Source organism: Parasteatoda tepidariorum, chromosome 7 (assembly GCF_043381705.1).
Source record: "Parasteatoda tepidariorum isolate YZ-2023 chromosome 7, CAS_Ptep_4.0, whole genome shotgun sequence".
Classification (NCBI taxonomy): Eukaryota; Metazoa; Arthropoda; class Arachnida; order Araneae; family Theridiidae; genus Parasteatoda; species Parasteatoda tepidariorum.
Genome location: NC_092210.1, coordinates 57,488,761 through 57,509,071, shown reverse-complemented (window position 1 = coordinate 57,509,071; position 20,311 = coordinate 57,488,761). Strand labels below are relative to the sequence as shown.

Below are 20,311 nucleotides of genomic sequence, written 5' to 3'. Positions count from 1 at the left end.
ATACTTTCAAAAACAACGTGCCTTGTACTTTATTGAGAAAATGAACATACGGTGGTGAAGTATATGCGGTCATTATAAAAGGTCAATGAACTCTCGAGGAGAATTTGTATTAAATTTTGGATACAATTGGGTACTTGCATTTCAAGAAGAAAGATAAGATCTTACATACCCACACATGTGACCTATGATGGCAGCGCCAGCTGAGAGTTATAAGCAAAATGGCGTATAAAGTTGAACTAAGTTTCTCCTCTAAGTCAGAATGTTAATAATTAACGTGAAATTAATTAAACACAGCGCCGTATCCCCCCTCGAATTTGTTGAAATATAATTCCTTCCCGCCTATGTTCTTTGACTTAGCTTAAATTTATTATTTTTTTTGTATTTTATTGTGATCGTGATATATTTTTGTTTCGTGTACCTGACAACTTCGTTGCATAATTAGTAATGTTCTACACGGCTTCGTGTCTGTCTTTGTGTTAAATAAGAAATATATGGGGAACGAATAGAAATCTTTGTGACAGAATTGTGTTACTTAAGAGAATTAATACTTTACGGGCTTGGCTTACTCGAAATAGAATGGAAAGAACAGTTGCTAACGTAAACAAATGCCACGTTTCAACAACCAATAGGGATTGAGATATCCATACTGCGCCACCTGCAGGTATCCCATTGCTTTAAGCTACTCTGAGTCAACTTGGTTTTATCATAAATTAAATCATAACTCAATCAGATCACAACTTAATAAGCATGACGAGTACTTCATTTTGCTATTACTATTATGAGTTTTATAAATACATAATGATTTACACCACTAATTTTAACAACGATTTATTTAGCTTGTTTTTGAGTCTTTTTGTTTATAAAGACATTCTATTGAAATGAAATTTTGAGCATTTTTCTACTAGCTTAAATTTTAAATAATCCTCTTGTGCTGAATGACAATACAAAATTTCAATCATTTACTAACTGTTATAACAAATGTTATTTACTTACTGCCTACTTACGGACTGCCTAGAAACTAGTGGCTAACTTAAGAGCTACTATACCAACGCCACTGATTTAAGTACCACTGATTAAGTGCCTATACGTTACATTTTGTTTTACTGCTCAAAATCTTTGAGATCTAGAAGTTTGAAGTTACGAAGGTATAAAAAATATAATAAAAAATGATGTAATAAAAAATGTAACATTCGATAATTTGTTAGAGAATTAACTATTAAACTTGTAATAGATTTATTTCAAGTACATTTGATTTGTTTTCTAATGCAAGTAATTGTTAATTGCTTTACAACTAACGTATTAACAAAATGTTCTTACCTAAAATTATAAGAATTGTATACTTCATTAACAAAATGTTTTTATTTTTTTATTTTTGTGGAGCATATCGACTTTTAATCAAAATAATGATGAAAAACAAGGTGCAATCACATAAGTTGGTGAGCTAATCTTGAAAATAAATAAAACAAAACTTAATCATCTCCAGTTTAAATACAATCCAAGAGTCTATAATAACACAGGAGGTCCAACTGAAATTGAACTACGTAATGAAAATTTACAAGATTTTATTTCTACTGAGTTACTGCAAACAGCGTCACCAAACGGCCTACGTAAAATGTGTTACAAATATTAACTTTAAATTTATATAGAAATATTGAGTGATTCTTCGGCTCTAATTTAATCATAGAGCGATGGAGGAAATAATAATTACATGATTTAATAATTACATGATTTAATATAAATAGGAAATATATTCAACCATTCTTAGATCATATTTCTTTCAAGATGCAATTGCAGCCTCCTTTGCCTTGAAAGTTTCATCGATGAGGGTAATAGTAAAACAATTATATTTAAATTTTTTATACCCTAACGAAGAATAGTTTTTCAGTTAGTATTAAGTATAATTTCACTTTAAATTTGTTTCCCAATTTAGATATATAATTTCCACCTGCATCAGTTCACAAATGCTTCCATTTGTCATCGTCATGTCGAAATAGGCTTTTAATTTAAAAATTTATTTAATATTTCATTTAATCCTCTTCTCAATATAATCCAACAAATCTTTTTCGCAACGTTAAGTATTCCAGCGGAAAACAATTCCACAAATAGATAGTCTTCCAACAACTGATAAACTTTTAAGTAAAATTGGAGAACGCTTACATGGCTGTTGCAAAATTAATGAGCCAATTATTACTGGCCAAATCATAAATTCCTTACTCAAAGTGCTTTTTATAAACTTACTTACTCTATGAAACTCACAAAAGATCTTGGCCTCCCTCATAACAAACCTCTAATCTTTCCGATTATTAGCTCTCCTTTAACAATTTGTGACTTGCATCAGTTTAAGATCTACACAAGCTTCATCCTGCCATTTGTTTCTTCTAATACTTCTCATCCTTGTTACTGGGATAACCAAGAGATATTTTTTTCGTACCTCTGTGTTCGTACATTCGTATCAAGTGGAGCAACCACAGTAGCCGTTTAGATTTTTATGATGCTTGCAACATCTTGATATGAGTAACTGTTCTATTTTTGAATTTGCTCGAATTTTCCAACAATTACCATCCTTTACGGGTCTGATAATTTTTCTGACTCATTCTTTCGCATGTTAAAAGTAATTTTTCTTCATATTGTAATAGTTCAAATTTCTCTCCGTTGATTTCTGTTTTAATTTTTATAGTTTTAATATGTACGTGACCAATGATCTCAATGTCTTCTGCAGCCGGAAAAAAAAGCATCAATTTCCTGAAGTAAGTCTAACATAAATTTCAGTCTTGATGGACCAAGCTTCCATCCTTATGGATTCTATGTATTTAAATTCTGAAACTCCTTCAAATTCTACTTCAATGTTGATTTTTAATATCGACAAAGTTTCTCTTTTTCTGTCTGGCATTCGGCTTTATTTTTGTTAATTACAAGCATAATTTCCTTCCCCGTTCTTCAAGCTCATTATATTTTTCAAATAGTTTTTTTCTTTCATTTTATTCTTCTTTTTTTTTTTCATTCTAAAATTGCGTTATCAGCAAAAGCTAATATCTGTAAAGAACAGTTCATAAATACTTCTTACTTTTTTATTTTTAAGCAAAGATGTTCCTACTTTTTTCAATTGCATTTTCCCTCTTCATAATAAAAAATATGTATTTTTACATTCTCAATTGATTGTAAATGTTTACTCTCAATTTTTCTTTAAAAAATATTCTATTATGCCTAGTGCTTAAACCAATTTTCAAGATGTTCTAAGCTTTTGTTATTTTTAAGAGTAAAAATATTATTACTAATAAATCAATAGCTCCAACTGAACTATATAATATTATTAAATTTTCAACTAGTTTCACAGAGTCGACCAATGCATATTTTTTTTTTTTTTTTGAACTCTAACGATAACATCAACTCTAACGATAACGATCGTATTAACACTGATTATGATGTATGTTTATCAGAATACGGTATGGTAAAAAAAATTATTTAAGTGTTTAATAATTTAATTAAACACTGCTTCTATTGAACTAGTAATTTATTAGAAAATGCGAAGTTGAACTTTGCTGAAAATTTTTAAGGGCAAACCTTTTGGACACTAATTTTTTAAGTAGTATCCCAAATTTAATAGAAAAATTCTCGACCTTTTTTCTGAACAAAACTTATCAATTTAAAGAATAAATCAATCATTTTATCAAAACTATAGATTTATTGTAATTTTTATTAACCCCAGTCTTTCCTTCTCATACAAATGGTTACTTATTTTTAGTGCTTGCATGAATGTGTTTTAATTTTTTTCCTTAAATGCCAAATTTTAGTAATTCATAGAAACGAATTCGAATATACTTTGGGTATATCATGACATTTAAGACTAATCGGTGCATTTCGTGATGGAAAATAGTTAACGTTCAAGGGATATTCCTTGGAGAAATCTTCAATGTTACATTCATGTATAAGTATTTAAATAAGTAAATTTGAATAAAAAAACTTCTCTTTTTAATTATTACTTTCAGCAGCAGTTTTATGAATTTTCGTCAGAGCCTTGAATTAGTAGGTAAATTTCAAATGGAAACAAAAAAGTTATAATTTACGCTATCGACTTCGAATGAAGTGACTCAAATGAGTACAGAAAGCAGTTTGGAATATATAAATATGGAATAATGATTTCGAGAAAAGTGGCATGGCAAATATTTTCTTTCTCTTGAGAATTCTACGAACCTAAAATGGAATTTCGGAGAACTGATGAAGCAAAATTTATTTCTGATTTTTTTTTTTTGAAATATGTAGCTTATCTTAAAAAAACATAAAAATCTCAATTTTGTTCCAATCAATTTGTATCAATTTGTGTCCTTTACATTGATTTTTTCTATAGCATGGCAGTGTATGGAGAAGCAATATTGGAATAATATTTTAAGAAATCGTAATTGAAACACTTTGAAAATTCAGCACTGAAAGCTGGTTTTTGATGACCCCTTTAGAAAAAAGTAACCTCGACTTCGCGTTAAAATTTTTTCTATAATGACTACTTAGTCATTCATAATTTCTTAACATGAAATTAGTAATTAAATATTTTTCTGTTAGTAGGTAAATGTAAAATATTTTCGTTACAGTCTGTTATGAGTGAGATTGGTCACAAAGGTTGAAGTTTCATAAGCTCACTACCAATACCATGATAATGACAAAACTATCTTTAGTTCCTGGGCAAGCTAGCACTCATCAATCTGAAGCTCGGCGAACTTCAAACAGAATCTCGAACTTCAGAATGAGAGTTCAGTGCTTTAAACACTTATTGCGAATTAAATTCGATGAATTCGTGATTGAAAAGATTGTAAAATAAAACTATTTCGAATTTTTGCAGAGCTATAGACATAAATGTATGATTTTCAATTAAATCTTGATCAAGTACTGCATTGTGAAATAAATGGAGATCAAAAGAAAAATTATTCATTTAATCTCTAATCAATTCTATTGAGAAGAAGTGTAAAAATTTTCAATTAAATAGAAGTATTAGTTTTGGAGAAATCGTGTCCAGTTTTGGGAAAATTCCATTTTTCTGTTTTTGCTCCCTGACATTTATAGTGCAATAAAAGGAGTTTACAAATGCTTTCTCTCTTTAAGTTTAACCCAGAGTACCTCAACACTTAGATTGAATATTCCTTACAAGCTGTACAATTACAAAAAAAAATCAAAAAAAGTAGTTTTTGAAATTTTAAAAACAATCCAAACCCCTTAAAATATGCCGAGAATTTTTTTTTGTACTTAACAAATTGCACCTTCTTTCAATGATTTAATTTACACTTCTAATGGGAAGTATTGGTGAAAATCAAATGGAACTACAAACTGTATCTGACATGAAAATTATGAAAGATCAGTTATCAGAAATTAGAACTGTATCAGAGATTTTACCTCACGATCGTTTCGAAAACTAGATCATAATTCTTTATATAAAAACTTGAAAATAGGCACAACGCTCAAGTATTGTTTTGCTATGCAATTATGAGCTGGTTTTCATTTAATTCTTTTTTTGTTCATTTTTAAAATAAAAACTTTCGCAAAGATATTCTTTTTGGTAAATAGGTAGTTAAGGTTAACAAAAACAATATGACGCCTATTCATTCAGTTGAAATCTATTTTCATCAGAAACGACCTCCGAAATGTATCGTCGTGTATTTTATCAAGTACTGGGAATTCAATGCCAACGGCTGATATTGACCTAATTTTCAGAGACGACAATGATTTTCGTGGAAATACTTACTCGTGCAATTTTTACATAGGTCGATCATTTGAAATGATGAGTACTGATGAAAAAAAACTAAGAAATCGATGACTTCTAGATTACGGCTTAGTGAAATATAAATCCTCTACACGTTTCTTGAGGACCTATATTTTCTCGCATAAAGTTTAGATGAAATAAAGTCATTTTTTACTGAAGAAGATAAAAAAAAAGACTTGAATTGGACTTGTACTAAATCATTTTAATAAAATACTAATATAAAATAATATAGTCTATTAATATAGTCTATTAATATAGTCTATAATTAAGTCTATTAAAAATTGAAATAAGTGAATTGCAATGGAAAAACCTGCATAAACAAATAATTTCTAGTAAAACAAATAAATTCGTGATATAAATCAGAAATCGTCAAATAAATTCGTAATATATAAATTAGTGAAAAAAAGCGCTTTCGACAAAATACTAAAATAGAGATCTATCGACAAAGACTACTCACTTCTGCCTATAGCTTATGCTCTCTCTGGTTATTTCAGTTTCCATTTTTAAAAGCGCTATATGTTGAGCCATTTCAGCTAGATTTGGCATGTGACATTTTTAGCGGCAATCATTGGTCGATTTTCTAGCGTTGCCATTCGGGGAGTTGTAATGAGGCTTTTTTTGTCGCCGTGTAAGAGAAATATATATATAGATGTTTTAAATAAGGGAGTAGAATTTTTACGAAAAAAAATTAATTTCGATAAATTGATATATTTGATTAATGGTTTGCAATGTATTTTGCTAATATAATAAACTTTTAATGTATTTATTTTTTTTTTAAATATTGTTTCAAAATCGGTAATAGGTTAAACTAAATTAGGTTATTTAAAAACTTATAAAAGGACGAAAAAAAATCACATATAATCATATTAAGCTTTAAAAGAAAAAAAATCACATTAAGCTTTAAAAAGTTTATTTTATAGCTAAAAAATATGAAATTTTATATTAAGTGGTAGAAACTATAGAACTTTTATTTTTCAGGGACTAATTTTTTAAATTAAATTTTGAATTTTGTGTTCGCTTATTTTCTGAAAATTTTACTGTCCAAAAGTTATGACATGGCGGCTTTAGTGACCGCTACTTTGTTATAAGAATTATTTTATAAAAAACACCTGTGAAATAATTAATTTTATATTCTACTATAAATCTCTTTTCCTCTTTAATTTGTTAAAGTTTATTTCATTTCATTCATTCTTTTTTTTAGATTACCATTAAAAAGAATTGCTGGCACGGGAGGTCTTAAAACCATTGGAGAGCTTGTGGAATATTTAGTCAAAATAGCCTGGTGCGAAGATGATTAAATCAAGTATACTAATCCATGGAGTCAATACTTTAAAAGTCTTCAGTAGTGCATTGACATTAAATTAACTTTTTTTGCAATAGAATTATGTCGATCTTTGCACTGAAATCGATCTTGTTGGGGCCTTGAAATTTATTAATTTGAACTCAAAATACGGCTATAAGACTAGTAAAAATTTCGTCCTGAAAATCTTTTTTGAGAGATATTGTAAATAATAATAATAATAATAATGAAACGCGGATTGGTGAGGTTTGCGACAACCCATCATGATCAAGAAAGACGTCTCACTACTGGCCATGACTGTCTATTTAAAAATCTGCTTCGAATAAACATTGTTCCAAGTGCAATTTTTTAAATTTTGTAACATAAATGAGAAAATAGATGCCCATCACTCAATGTTGGATTTCTTTGGAAGAAATATTGGGAGCCTAGACACAAATTAGATTCTATGGACTATACTGTAGACTCACTTTATTATATTAATTCACTGTTTTTTTTTTTACTCTCTTTTCTGTTTTTCGCTTGTTTGTTAATTTTACAAAAATCGTTAAAGAACTTCAGTAAAGATTTCCGACCTTTTTGGTGTTCTCATAGAGCCAAAAACATGGTAAATTTTTCCATATTCTAGTAGTTTTGACCATACTTTTTTTTCTCAGTGTACTTTTTGTAAACTTGTAAAGTAAAACAATTATTTTAAATGCTCATTATTTTAAGAGAATATATTTAAATAGAATACAACTAACCAGGTACATTTTTAGAATTTGTTATTATCTTAGTATCCAAAATAAATAAATCAATTTCATAAAAACTCGTTTTTCTTACGAAAATACATTTCATATTTTCCTACGTAACAAAAAGTACGTAATTTAATGACTTATAACGTAGCATCGTAAAAAACAGGAATATAAGATGGGTCAACCAATAACAATTTAGTAAATAAAAATAAAATAGATGATGTCACGCTATTTTGAATATTCTAAATGTTATTGTACCATTGTATCTTTTTCAACAATAAATCTACCTCAAACATTTTTCGCCAATAATTATTGGACTGATAATTCTTGAAACCAATAGAAATGCAATCGTAAAAATTAAACTGTAAAAAGGGTTTATCTGTCGCCAGGGAGATGTTATTTATGAAAACAGATCAATTTTCAATCGTTTTCCTGATGCTTATTCGTTGTAAATGCCATTTTTTATTCTATGTTTGATGTATTATAAAAATATATTCTGAATTTTGAAGTACGTTCAATAATTGAGAGATACGTTCAATAACAATTTCTTGAAAAATTGATTTGCTGTAAGTATTATTAGAATCAATATAGGACGTAAATAAAATAAAAAAACACTATTTTAATTTTTGTTTGTTATTTGCGTTCTATTTAAGGATAAGTTTCTCTTCAAAATTTAAAAAGTAAGTCTATATTTTCAGATGGTAATCTCTGAAAGTATTGATTATTTTTTCAGCATTTAATTTAAACTAAATCCTCTTCTTTTGTTTAACACAAGTAAATGTTTCGAATTCTAGTTATAAACGAAGAATATATAAAAAATGGAATGTGATTCTTGGAAAAATAACAAAAATAACACCTCCAAGAATATTAAAATACCAAAAGTTTTTGCAGTTCAACATACACGTGCATATTGAAAAATCTAATAATCAGTTTTTCTTCTAAAATATAAAGGGGAAAAAAAAGAAAAACTTTAAATCTATGAGTGATTTTCAGCGCCTAAATTATATACAGAATATGAAACGATTATGTTACTAATCGTTTTCCAAATGCTTTTTGTTCTAATTCGGTGCAAATACTATTTTTTATTCTATGTTTATTTCTTTATGGAAATATATTGGGGATTTTAAGGAATAAACTACATTTTTTGCAACAATTTCTAAAGATAAAAATGATTTTATTTATGTGTTATTAGAGTCAAAATGTGACGCAATGCTTTAAAGTCCAAATCTTTATTTGCTACTTACTTTTTCGTTCTGTTTTGTTTTTAAAAAAGTTTTTTCTTCAAAAATTTAAAAGTAATGTATAAATAAATTTTCTTCCATGATGAAGTTCTCACATAAACAACAATATGGGAAAAATAACTAAGTATAATTAAAATAAATAAATAAACTAATAAATAAATATACAAAATAGAAAATCTTAAAAATATTACTGAATTATCGTCTATTACTGTTGCAATAAACAATTGACCATATAACCAGCATTAGCTTGAGTATAAAACGTATGACGCAAGTCCTCTGTGAAATCCTTTTCATGTGGTTTTAAAACAAAACGATTATTTTAATGCAAAGAAAAATAAGTGAAATATTTGGCAGGTATTTTGATTGCCAAATCAAATTGGCAAAATGTATTTCTATCTGATTATCTTACGTTGAAAAGTACGAGTTTTTTTTAAAAAATTAAATGTGATCGATTAGTAGCACTTCAGGTACTTTACTTGTTAGTACCGTTCTCAATAACAGTAATTTCGAAAATAGGAATTTTATAGGTTAATATATAATATGGAAAAGGTACATAATTTTAGACACATTTTTTAAAATTAAGATTAAAACATACCAATTACTATGATGTTCATTTTTATCTTTATACTCAATCGTCCAATAAAAGCCATTAAGGATTGGCCAAGTGTGAAAAACTTCAAAAGCTCCACAGTTTTATTTCAAATAACGAAAATATTATAAATCTTCTAAATCTATTAAATATGTCCCAATATGGTATTGTAGCAAAATAATACCAAAAAAATATATTAAATACGTAAGCTCTAATTGTTATAATCTTGGATCATGGTTTATTTGTAGACATTTTTAAGGCAAAAAAGGGAATGTATGAAACATAACAAAATATGCATTCTTGCGTGGCTGTAAATAATACATTTAAATTGCCAACTTAAAAACTGAACAAAGGCAATTTTTCAAACACCATCCATGTTCGCACTCCCGGCTACAAAAGGCTTACTGTCCTCTTCACAAAACCTTGAAATACGTTTCAAATTGTTTTTGATTGAGTTCACCAGCTCCTTCGAGGTTAGTATTAAGCACTATATCGCGTATTAGACACCTTACTCTACATTTTATCATTTTAACTCATCCAATAGCTTTATGGAAAAAGCTGACCAGGTGGCCGAGTGGTTAGCGTGCCTGACTGCGGAGCCGATGGTTGCGGGTTCGAATCCCGCTCAGGGTTTTCTCCTTGTGTGAATGTGATACGCGCCCTATAAACGAGTTTGTGGTTGCGTGACGTGGGCGACGCTGCTCCACCGCCGTGGCTTCGACACAGGTGCCCACAGGGTAGCGAGAAGAGAGTAGCAGTTCTGGCACTCCTGGCCAATGGGACAATACATCCCATGTGCCCACCATAAAAAGAAATATTGTCTGTTATTTTTATAAATGGAACAAATTTTTTATGAGTAAAAATAAATTCGCTTTATTAAAACGTGACTATTGCTTCTTTTGCACTTATGAAAGCTTATAGTGTTGCGGCGTACTCACTTCAGTGTGTTATATGGTTTTCTTTTATACATATTTTCTTTTAATCGTGAATATTTTTACGAATTTCAAGCATTTGGAGGGAATCACAGTAACATTTTGGGCAACCAAAGACTCGTCAAACTTATGGCCGGTGATCTGTAAATTTTTCACTTTTATCTTTATGAGTAAGTAAATATGAGACACTGAAAGTAAAAAGCTTACTTTATTGTCTGCTTTTCGAGCAATTTTAGATGCACCTTTCTCAGCTTCATGATCAAAAAGTGGTCTTATCCGAACAACAACCTGAAATAAATGTAACATTTACTTATAAATTCGAATAAATACAGCTTGAATACATTTTATATCTAAAAATTCAGTACACAGTTCTTGTATCCATAGACACAAATAAGTCACTTCAATAGCAAGGATCAAGAAAGTGCTAGTAAAATCCCATTCCCATTTTTTTAATGAAAAGGATTAGTATAAATAATACTAATAAAAAAATCTGAAACCTTAATCAATCTCTAAAAATGTCATAAGAGAAACTAACCAATGATGGCCAGTCATTAGGCTACATTTTTAATGCAGACACGAATAACATACGACTGCTAAAAACTTAAACCTTTCCCCAACTGGTCAAGCTGTTTTAATTTATTCAAATCCGTAAACAAATCACGTTTCCCAACATTTAATTCTCTTTGTAAAAGGGATTGAAACAATTATTATCATTAAACTCAGATTTTGTCCCACCGTGGTCAATACTGTCACTTTTCGCAAGATTAAGTTGGCCTTGTTCCATATTTGGAGCGTGTCCATCTCATGGGGGTAACGCCTCTACGTAAATGGATTTTATTAAAGGCCGTAAGGGAAAATTGTTTGTCCTTGAAGGAATCATCTAAAATTCAGTTGGTGGTCATCTTGTATTTTTAATAACTGCAATTACAATTCACGACATGCTACTTCATGCTATGATGTACGTCGCGCAAATGAAAAAACGGAACACCTTCATAACTTTTAATCGAATGATCAGATATAGACGTGCTGAGATATAATCTTAAATATTTAATGGCTTTAGTTTTAGTATGCCAATTATTTTGTGCAGATAATACTTTAAGTTAGGAGATCAGTCACATAAACATGCATCTTCAGAATAAACATTCCATTTTTTTAAACAGATTCGGATCCTTAATCTTCAACACTTGGGGATATCCAAAATCTGCATAACACGACCTTATACTTTAGTAAAGAGAGCGGTCGTGTTTTGGTATAGTTCCTTTAATGTTGATTTAATTTTTTTGCGTATTCCCCCATATCTTTAGAATTATTTAACCTAATTCAACAAATTTTGCACATAACTGTTAAACTCGTATATTCAAAGATAATTTCTTGCAACATTTGGGAATATGTTTTCCAGATCGTGGATCAAGAATCAGAACTCATTATATAAAAGGTGCGCTTTTTAAGAGAAAGTCCTTTTTTTGTGTCTGATTTCGTAACTTAAAAAATTGTTTTCACAAATTAGTTCGAATATTTCACGTTATCGTAGGCATTCGAACTATTAAGATTGCATTTCAGTAAGTGATGACTCGTTCTTTAGATCAAAAGTTGTTATGGTGATCCGTTTGCTTTTTGAGCACAGTACATTCATAGCTACATTAATGTAATATCATAAAAATAAGTAACGTATACACTGATACTGCACATTCGTTGATATATATTACATAATTATATAAAGTAGAACGATTGGTTTTGTTGAAAAAATTATAATCCTTAATAAGTATTTGATTAGTAAAAAGAGGTAACACCATCATTTTCTACAAGAAAGGTTTTATTTTAGTTTTTTACCTTCATATTTGTCGTGATTTCAATGTTTTAAAATTATTTGTAACCTAAACATTTTACATGTGATTTATTTAATACGAAAAAAAAATTTTAGCTTAACAAGAATAATTAAATTTATGAGAAATTCAAGTGATGATTTAAGGTTATTTTTATAAGTTCAATTTTAAACATATATAATGAAAACTAAGTTTAGGAATAAAAACCATTCCAGAACTAAGTTTTGAAATAAAAAATGATCTAAAGAAACATTCTGTAAATCGTGCAAAATTAAAAATCCTGTCTTCTCATACTATGGAAAAAGTAAATAGAGCTATTATTCTTAATTTTAATATAACAATCATATAACAATCTGCTTTTATGAAATAAAAATGAAGACAAATTGCGATTTTCTGAGTAAACAATTTTAAATAAGCGAATTTCCAATACCTTTTTCTCATTATAAAAATCATATTCTTGATTTAAATATAATAATTCGAAAGTATTAGTTTAAACTGTCTGTCAAATATACAATTTTTTAAAAAGGTTTTTATGTATTTTGTATTTTATTATAAATAAGAGAAAGCTATAGTCACCGCTACATAGATATTTTGCAATGGTTAACTTGTACTTCAAGTTTATAGATACAGTATAATTTGAAGTTCTTATCTAAAAATATTTATTATACAATTTGGCAATTTTTCGTTTCTTTTCGCTCAAGAAGTAACCAAAGCGAAACATAACACTATTACGGTTTCATTTTCTTTTTAATTAACTGTTTGAAACTCATGAAACAGATACAAATCAATTCGTTAATTCTGAGTATATAACTTTTGTGTTAAAAAAAAAAAGTTTAGATAAAATTAAAAATATCTAAGCCTTCATTTTCATTAATTATAAATAGTAGTTTAAACACTTACAAGAGTGTTGCCAGTCAAATCGATTGAAAAATTGATATGAAAATATGAAAGAGAAATTATTCACAGATATAAATTTTCCAACACCAATCAATTAATATTTCAAGCTGCTATCAAGCAAAAATATTCGACAGACTCGAGATTAAAAAACATTAAACTTCAGTTCAACAATAATGCAATTCATTATAATTTTATGGTAGCATAATTTCATTACTTGTAAAAATTAAAGAAAAAAAACGCAGAAAGAAAGATAGAAGAGAAAATAGTATACAAAATATTTTCTTAAATTTTGCTACCATTTATTTTAATATTTGAATTGAAATGAGTTCTTTTAGATTTTTTATTTTTTGTTTCCTTATTTCAGTACAATTCTATTAATAATAATGCACTTTCAAAAAAAATGTATCATAATATTAGTACTACGAACTATATGTTGCAAATCTTCTGCAACCATATATTGTGTTATTAAACATATTATAGTGTAGTCAAATGAAAAAATATGATATGACTTAACTTATCACCATATTGTTGCGCCAAATTTGAACTGTATTGTAGTTCAACATGCTCTAAACTTTCGAATAGAGTATTAAACTGCATATGAAATAAAAGAGGGAAAAAACGCAGTACCTTGAATAAATGATCGAATTGGCTGAATTTTTTTCGCATTAAATTGCAATTGCAATACCTTATTTAAGGAGCTCTTAGACGTAAGCACTACAGTTGATAATTGAAGTTCAAAATTAACTATTATTATTATTTTTTGGTGAAATGTATCTCTGTTATGACAAAATTGCTCCTTTGAACCCTAAATTGGTTCTAAGGTGGGGATAGTGACAATCCCTAAAATATTCTCACAATAGACTGGCACCAAGTTTGAGCATCATTAGCATAATTTTTACTTTTAGCATATTTCAGTCATTTCTTCAAAAAATAATTTCGCTGATCAAAATAAATTTACTCCCACTTATGAAACTCCTCTTATCCTAAGATGATTTCATGCAATATTTAATAATTACGTCATTTGTTGTCTTTTAATTATTACCAACTATGCTCAGTTTCAGTCAAAAATTGCACTTTTATTTAATAATACATTTAATATTAGAAACATTAAAAAAATATGATTTTAAACAAATCTGCTGACATTAAATATTATATCAAATAGAGAAAAAATTAATTTAAGAATAATAATGAATAATAATAAACACTTTTCTTTTAACAAATTTAAGACCAACGTCAGCTTGTTCGAAATTAGGACTTTTTATTTTTATTTCATGAGGCTAGATGAAAAACAGCAACAGTAGTAAAAAACAGCAGATCACTCATTTTACATAAATCGAATTAATTCTTGTGAGGATTATAAACAATTTTGTACTTAGTTATATCTACAACTGCACTCAATAAGCAAGAAAAAAAAAAGAAAAGAAAAAAAAAAGAATATGACAAGAAAAAAAAGCCATTTATTTTACAACCAGTTACACTGAAAAAAATAACGTATTTTGTTTAATTTCTGTCCATCAATTTAAAAATAAACCAATCAATAAATAAAAATATCAGTTAAAAAATAAAATGTAAATATAAATCTGTTTAAAAATGATATTTTTTGATGAGTACGTTATGTTGAAATTGTATGTTGGTACAAAACATTTTAATCACCTAGACTTATTGCGCTTATAACTTGTTTTATTAAAACAAAACGCATGATAAAACGTAACTATAGCAACTAATTTAATGCAAGGCTATCTTATTCAAATATTTTCACAATTTTTTATCATGTAAAAAATAAATTTAAATATGTTCCATTTCACAAGAGTTTAATTGGATTTTATTATCTAGAGTTTATAAATGATAAGTTACCATATGCTATTTATAGTGCTTTTTAATGAAAAACTCAAAAGTGAACAACGATAAATGTGAAGAAGGGTACCGAACGCGATGTTTTTCGTTCTAAGAGACCTTTAAAGAAAACTTGCGGTTCACAATAAGATAAATAGTTTCGAATTATGACTTTTGATTCATTGTACAAAATAAGTGATACATTCAAACTATTCGGTAAACAAGAGAGTAGTTTTGGATTTTTAGTATAAAATAAAACTCCTCAATTCTTTTCTATCCAAAAAGTGAATTTTAATTAGTCAAATATTTTCCCATCTGTTTGGCCTTCTTTCTGGTAACTTATTCTCAAGCTCATAGAACTTTTGGTCTTTATTAGCAGAAAAAAAGAAAAATAAATAAATTAACCAAGTGCTATTTAAGGACATTGTTTTAACTAAAATTTTTACCATTTAATAAGTTTTACAGTCCGATGGTGTTTGATAGTGCACCCCAAAATAGCCGGCCGTGAACCGGTGAACATTTGATAAAATTGGGAGGGAGGAGGAACGTTGATTGTTTTGATTTAATAATTTCAATTTAGTAGTATATAATCATGTCTTCAAGGGAATACAATTGCATGCGTGGTATTGGTGCCGCCGTACTTGATGTCTCTCAGCTCTCGGTTAATCTGTTGTCCATAGAATGTCATACAAACCTGAGAGAAATACACCACAGTACATAGAATGGAAATAACGTTATGTTCCTTGGGCAGCCCGGTGTTATTTGATTCATGAACTGGTACAGGTCCGCGGGTTCAGGCCATTGGTGGCACTACGAGAAATCGCAAAGGAATCTTGTTCCATCTCATAATGCGAGACCTTCGTACGTATCTTCAGCAATACTTACGAAATTATTAAGGCATGTTTGGGAAATAATATCGCATCGTAACTTTTTGCGAGAGCCCTCGGAACCTTTTCTGAGGAAGGAGTGAAAGAATTATTTAAACGTAAAATTTCTTCTGAGATGCTTAAGAGGTGAATATAGTTCTTTTACAAGGAGAGTTGTAGCAGGGTATTTTTCTCCTTAAATTTTTCTAGTTTATTTTTAGCAATCTTTTTTAACTTGTTTTCCAGATATTCAAGCTTCTAGCTTAGTTTTTCATACACAAAGCATACCCAAACAAAAATATTTAGTGAAAATTTTGGCTGAAAGCTAATGAGGGAAAGAGAACTGGAAGTCCTCGATTGGTATATCCTCATAACTTTCTCACGAGAATTTCGGGAAGTCTGCCACCTCAATCCGCTTAAATTGAATTTTTTTTTTTTTTTTTTTGCAAGCAGATTATTAAAAAAACTGAAAAAATCGCACCTTTAATCAGAGTCAAACTTGGTACATGAATGTCCCACATACAAAGCTTTAATATTGGATTGGAGGCTTTCTCAGATTTAGCCCATAATAATAATGGTTTTCAAAATGGCGAGGCCTAAAAAGTTTTGATGCACTCCATTTATTTTTTTTCTTCTTTTGACTATTTAGAATGATATCTATTAAAGGAATGACTATTTTGGATATTATATGCACATAGCTTTTTTTTCTTATCTTAATCAATGTATATATACATCTACATATACATACAATGTATTCATACAATGTATATATCACTCTTATCATCTATGTCACCTGTTCCCTTCACGCGTTGAACCCCATTATTATTTTACAATTGTTTTGGTGTCTTGATGATAAGCAGGTTGTCATATTAAAAGTATGTGTATTATTTTACTTTTTATTATAATTTCCCATTTTTAATAATAATAATTGTATTTAAGTCAAATTTTATGGATTAATCAATGAGAAATTCAGTAATTAAAGCAAAAAAGGTGTTTTTCATGAAAAATTAATTCTCAAGGTATTTTTTTTCGGACAAAAAACTTTGCTATGTTATTATAAATGATACCTACTTTCCTACTCTCCTCTGTTATTTTCGCCCTTTTTTGTAGGAAGTAGGGATGATATGAGGGGGAGAATTACATTTCTTATAGAAAGGCAAGTGAGGTATTGTTTCCGATGGTTTTATGGAATGAATAACGAGCATAGATAGGACTAATGAACGAGCTTAGCAGGACTAACAAATGACAGGGCTAATGTAGACACATAGGCTGATCACAGGTCTAGTGGTTCCTGTACTAAAATAAGGAACCAATGGTTGTGGGTTTGAATCCCACCATAAGCGTGGATGAAACTCTCTAGCAGGACTAACAAATGACAGGGCTAATGTAGACACATAGGCTGATCACAGGTCTAGTGGTTCCTGTACTAAAATAAGGAACCAATGGTTGTGGGTTCGAATCCCACCATAAGCGTGGATGAAACTCTCTCTCTCTCTATTGTATTTCACGCTGAATTGTGATCAATCCCGAAGCTAATAGTTTAGAAGTTATAAGGGTGTTTTGCACAAAAAGTAGAAATTTATTTAAGCATCTGATATTAACGTCTAAACAAGTGACCCATTATTTCCAGTGTACTTTTACGTTGAATTAAATGAAACTATACACGGGTCAATGGAACAAATAGTTCAATGGTTAAAGCTGATTTTATGTAATAAAAGTACTATTTTTGTCATGACTTATGTATACATTTTACTTTGCTGTCTGAGCACATAGTCTCATTCAATTCTACAGAAAAAGACTGAAAACAATGTTTTTTGTGTTTAGATAGTTATTTTGTTCTATTTTTGAACTACACGTATCATGAAAAAAAACTATGAATTGAAAACTATTATTTCAATTAGCTCAAATTTTATCTCATTTAAATTACTACAGAAATTTTCAACAAAAACTGCATCTTACATGCTCAAATAATCCCTACGTAGCAAAATATATAGTCATATAAAAAATAGTACTTATATCATATAAGAGCACTTTCAAACTATTTATACTATTTACTCGTGCATTGTCGCATTCAATTCAACATGAAAAAATACACTGTAAATACTTCTCATTTGCTTAGATATCAATATCTGATGTGTATATACGTAAAGTACGAATTTGTATCTTTTACCCATAAAACGAATTTGATTCCTAAACTGTTAGTCCGATTGTTTTAGGATTGGTCTCATTGAATTCGACTTGAAAAATTATATCGGAAACAATGCCTCATTTGCCTGTTTAGGAGATATTCAATTCTCCTCCTTATAGTGCTTTAAATTTTAGGGTAAAGAGAGCTTTTTAATAAGTTATTTAAAAATTTCATATCATATACTATATTTTTGTAAAAAAAAATATTGTGAAAAAACATCTATAGCCATACACTTTGTAAACAAATTGTAACTTTTCCAAAACTGGTAATGAAACCTTTTTTACAAGGGTTTAACATTATGACTTGGTTTTTGCTATTCGATTAATGTGGACAAAAGTCCTTTTTACTTTAACCAAAAGCCAAATCAGATATATTTAGCAAGCTGTGTGGGGGAAAACGTATCCACTATACAGGGATTGTAAGCAGCAGTGATCAAGGGAAGGTACTGCTTCAAAAAACCAGGTTCTGGGTGGCCACACGGCACTACTCAAAGGGAAGACCACCGTGTATGGCGTATGGCTGTGGCGCACCGTACTGGGTTTGCATCAGAAACTCGAGCTACAATTGGCACTGCAGTGACACAACGAACTGTTTCAATACAGCTCCGAGCGAGACGCCCTGTAGCTTGAATTTCACTCACTCCAAACCACTGCCGTTTACGACTAGAGTGGTGTCGAGTTAGAGCTCACTGGAGGACAGATAGGAGATCTATTGTGTTTTATGATAAAAATAGGCTCTGTCTTGGTGCCAGTGATAGCCGTATACTGGTTAGAAGGGGGCAAGGCGACGTCTTCTACCAAGCAGACTACGGCCTAGCCACTCTAGACCTACACCTGGACTAATAGTCTGGGGTGCAATTTCCTACGACAGCATGAGCACTGTCGTGGTTATTCCACGCACTATGACTGCAAATTTCTACGTTAACCTGGTGATTCATCCTGTTTTGTTGCCATTCATAAGCAGCATTCGAAAGGATAACACTCGCTTTCTTACTGCTGTTGTAACCCAATATGCTCTGCAGAATGTCGACATATTGCCTTGGCCACCTAGATCACCAGATATTTCAGCAATCGAGCACGAATGGGACATTATTGAACAACTTCAGCGCCATCCACAACCAGCATTAACTATCCCGTATTGACTGACCAAGTGCAACAGGCGCGAAACTCCATCCCACAAAATTACATACGGCATATGCATGACACAATGCATGCTCGCTTGCATTCAACAGTCTAGTGATTGCAAAGGTTATTTATGTATCAGAATTTAAAATGGTTGTTGTTACTTATCTCCAAAGGTCTGACAGCGTCAGATTTTTAATGGCTAACCTATTTAAAATGGTTTTTTTCTTAATTGCATTAACCTGTGGTCTTGAAACTTTAATTAATTATATTTTATTCAGACAAACGCATTGCCGAAATTTCACTACTCCACAATAATTTTTTTTTTGTTGGTGTTGGTATTTTTTTTCCATCAGTTTATTTAGGGTACTACCTGTGTCGACATTTAAAAAGATAGGTTTGCGAGTCACAATCGGGGGCTAAAAATTTTTTACGTTTTTATTTATTTACGTATTATTATTTTTTGATGTATCCGGATACTAATAATTGTCAATTTTGTGCTTGACCGCTTTCTTGTTTATCTTTATGTTGAGTTTGACTGTCAGAAATAAAAAAATTTGGTTAGTTGATACAATTTTTGCTCCAATGATAAGCTTTATTAATTCCTAGGTTATCACAATATTTATTTGACAAAGGAGGTAGCTCTTGGAAAAATGACTTATTTGTCGCTTATTTTTATTAAATATGTCACTTTCTTTATGAAATTTAGGTCTAATTGGTGCTTGTTGATTGAAATTATGACTATTGGCTGGGGAAAATTTTGATTTTGTCGAGAATTATTATAATAATTTGGGCTAACTGAAGTGTTAAGAAATGGCCACCTTGGAGTAATTACAGTTGGTTTAAATAGGTCGAGGGAATAATATCTTTCTTACAATTCGATTCAAGGTAAAACTTAGATATTAATTTATACATAGTACTTAAAGCCAAAAATAGATGAAAAGACAGGATGTGAATAATAAGGGTGAGAAAGTATTTAATTTTAAATGATAAATTAAGAAGAAGATTTAGATAAAGGAATAATATATATATATATATATATAT

At 29.6% G+C, this 20,311-nt stretch overlaps 1 protein-coding gene across 1 annotated transcript in view; it reads right to left on the bottom strand.

Moving 5' to 3' along the window:
* LOC107450648 (kinesin-like protein KIF19) overlaps positions 1–20,311 on the bottom strand; it is a gene marked incomplete in the record, with an annotated part of 76,142 nt that overhangs the window by 51,088 nt on the left and 4,743 nt on the right. Inside the window, 1 exon segment of the mRNA XM_043039640.2 lies at positions 10,747–10,827. Within this exon segment, the coding sequence (XP_042895574.2) occupies positions 10,747–10,827 (81 nt within the window).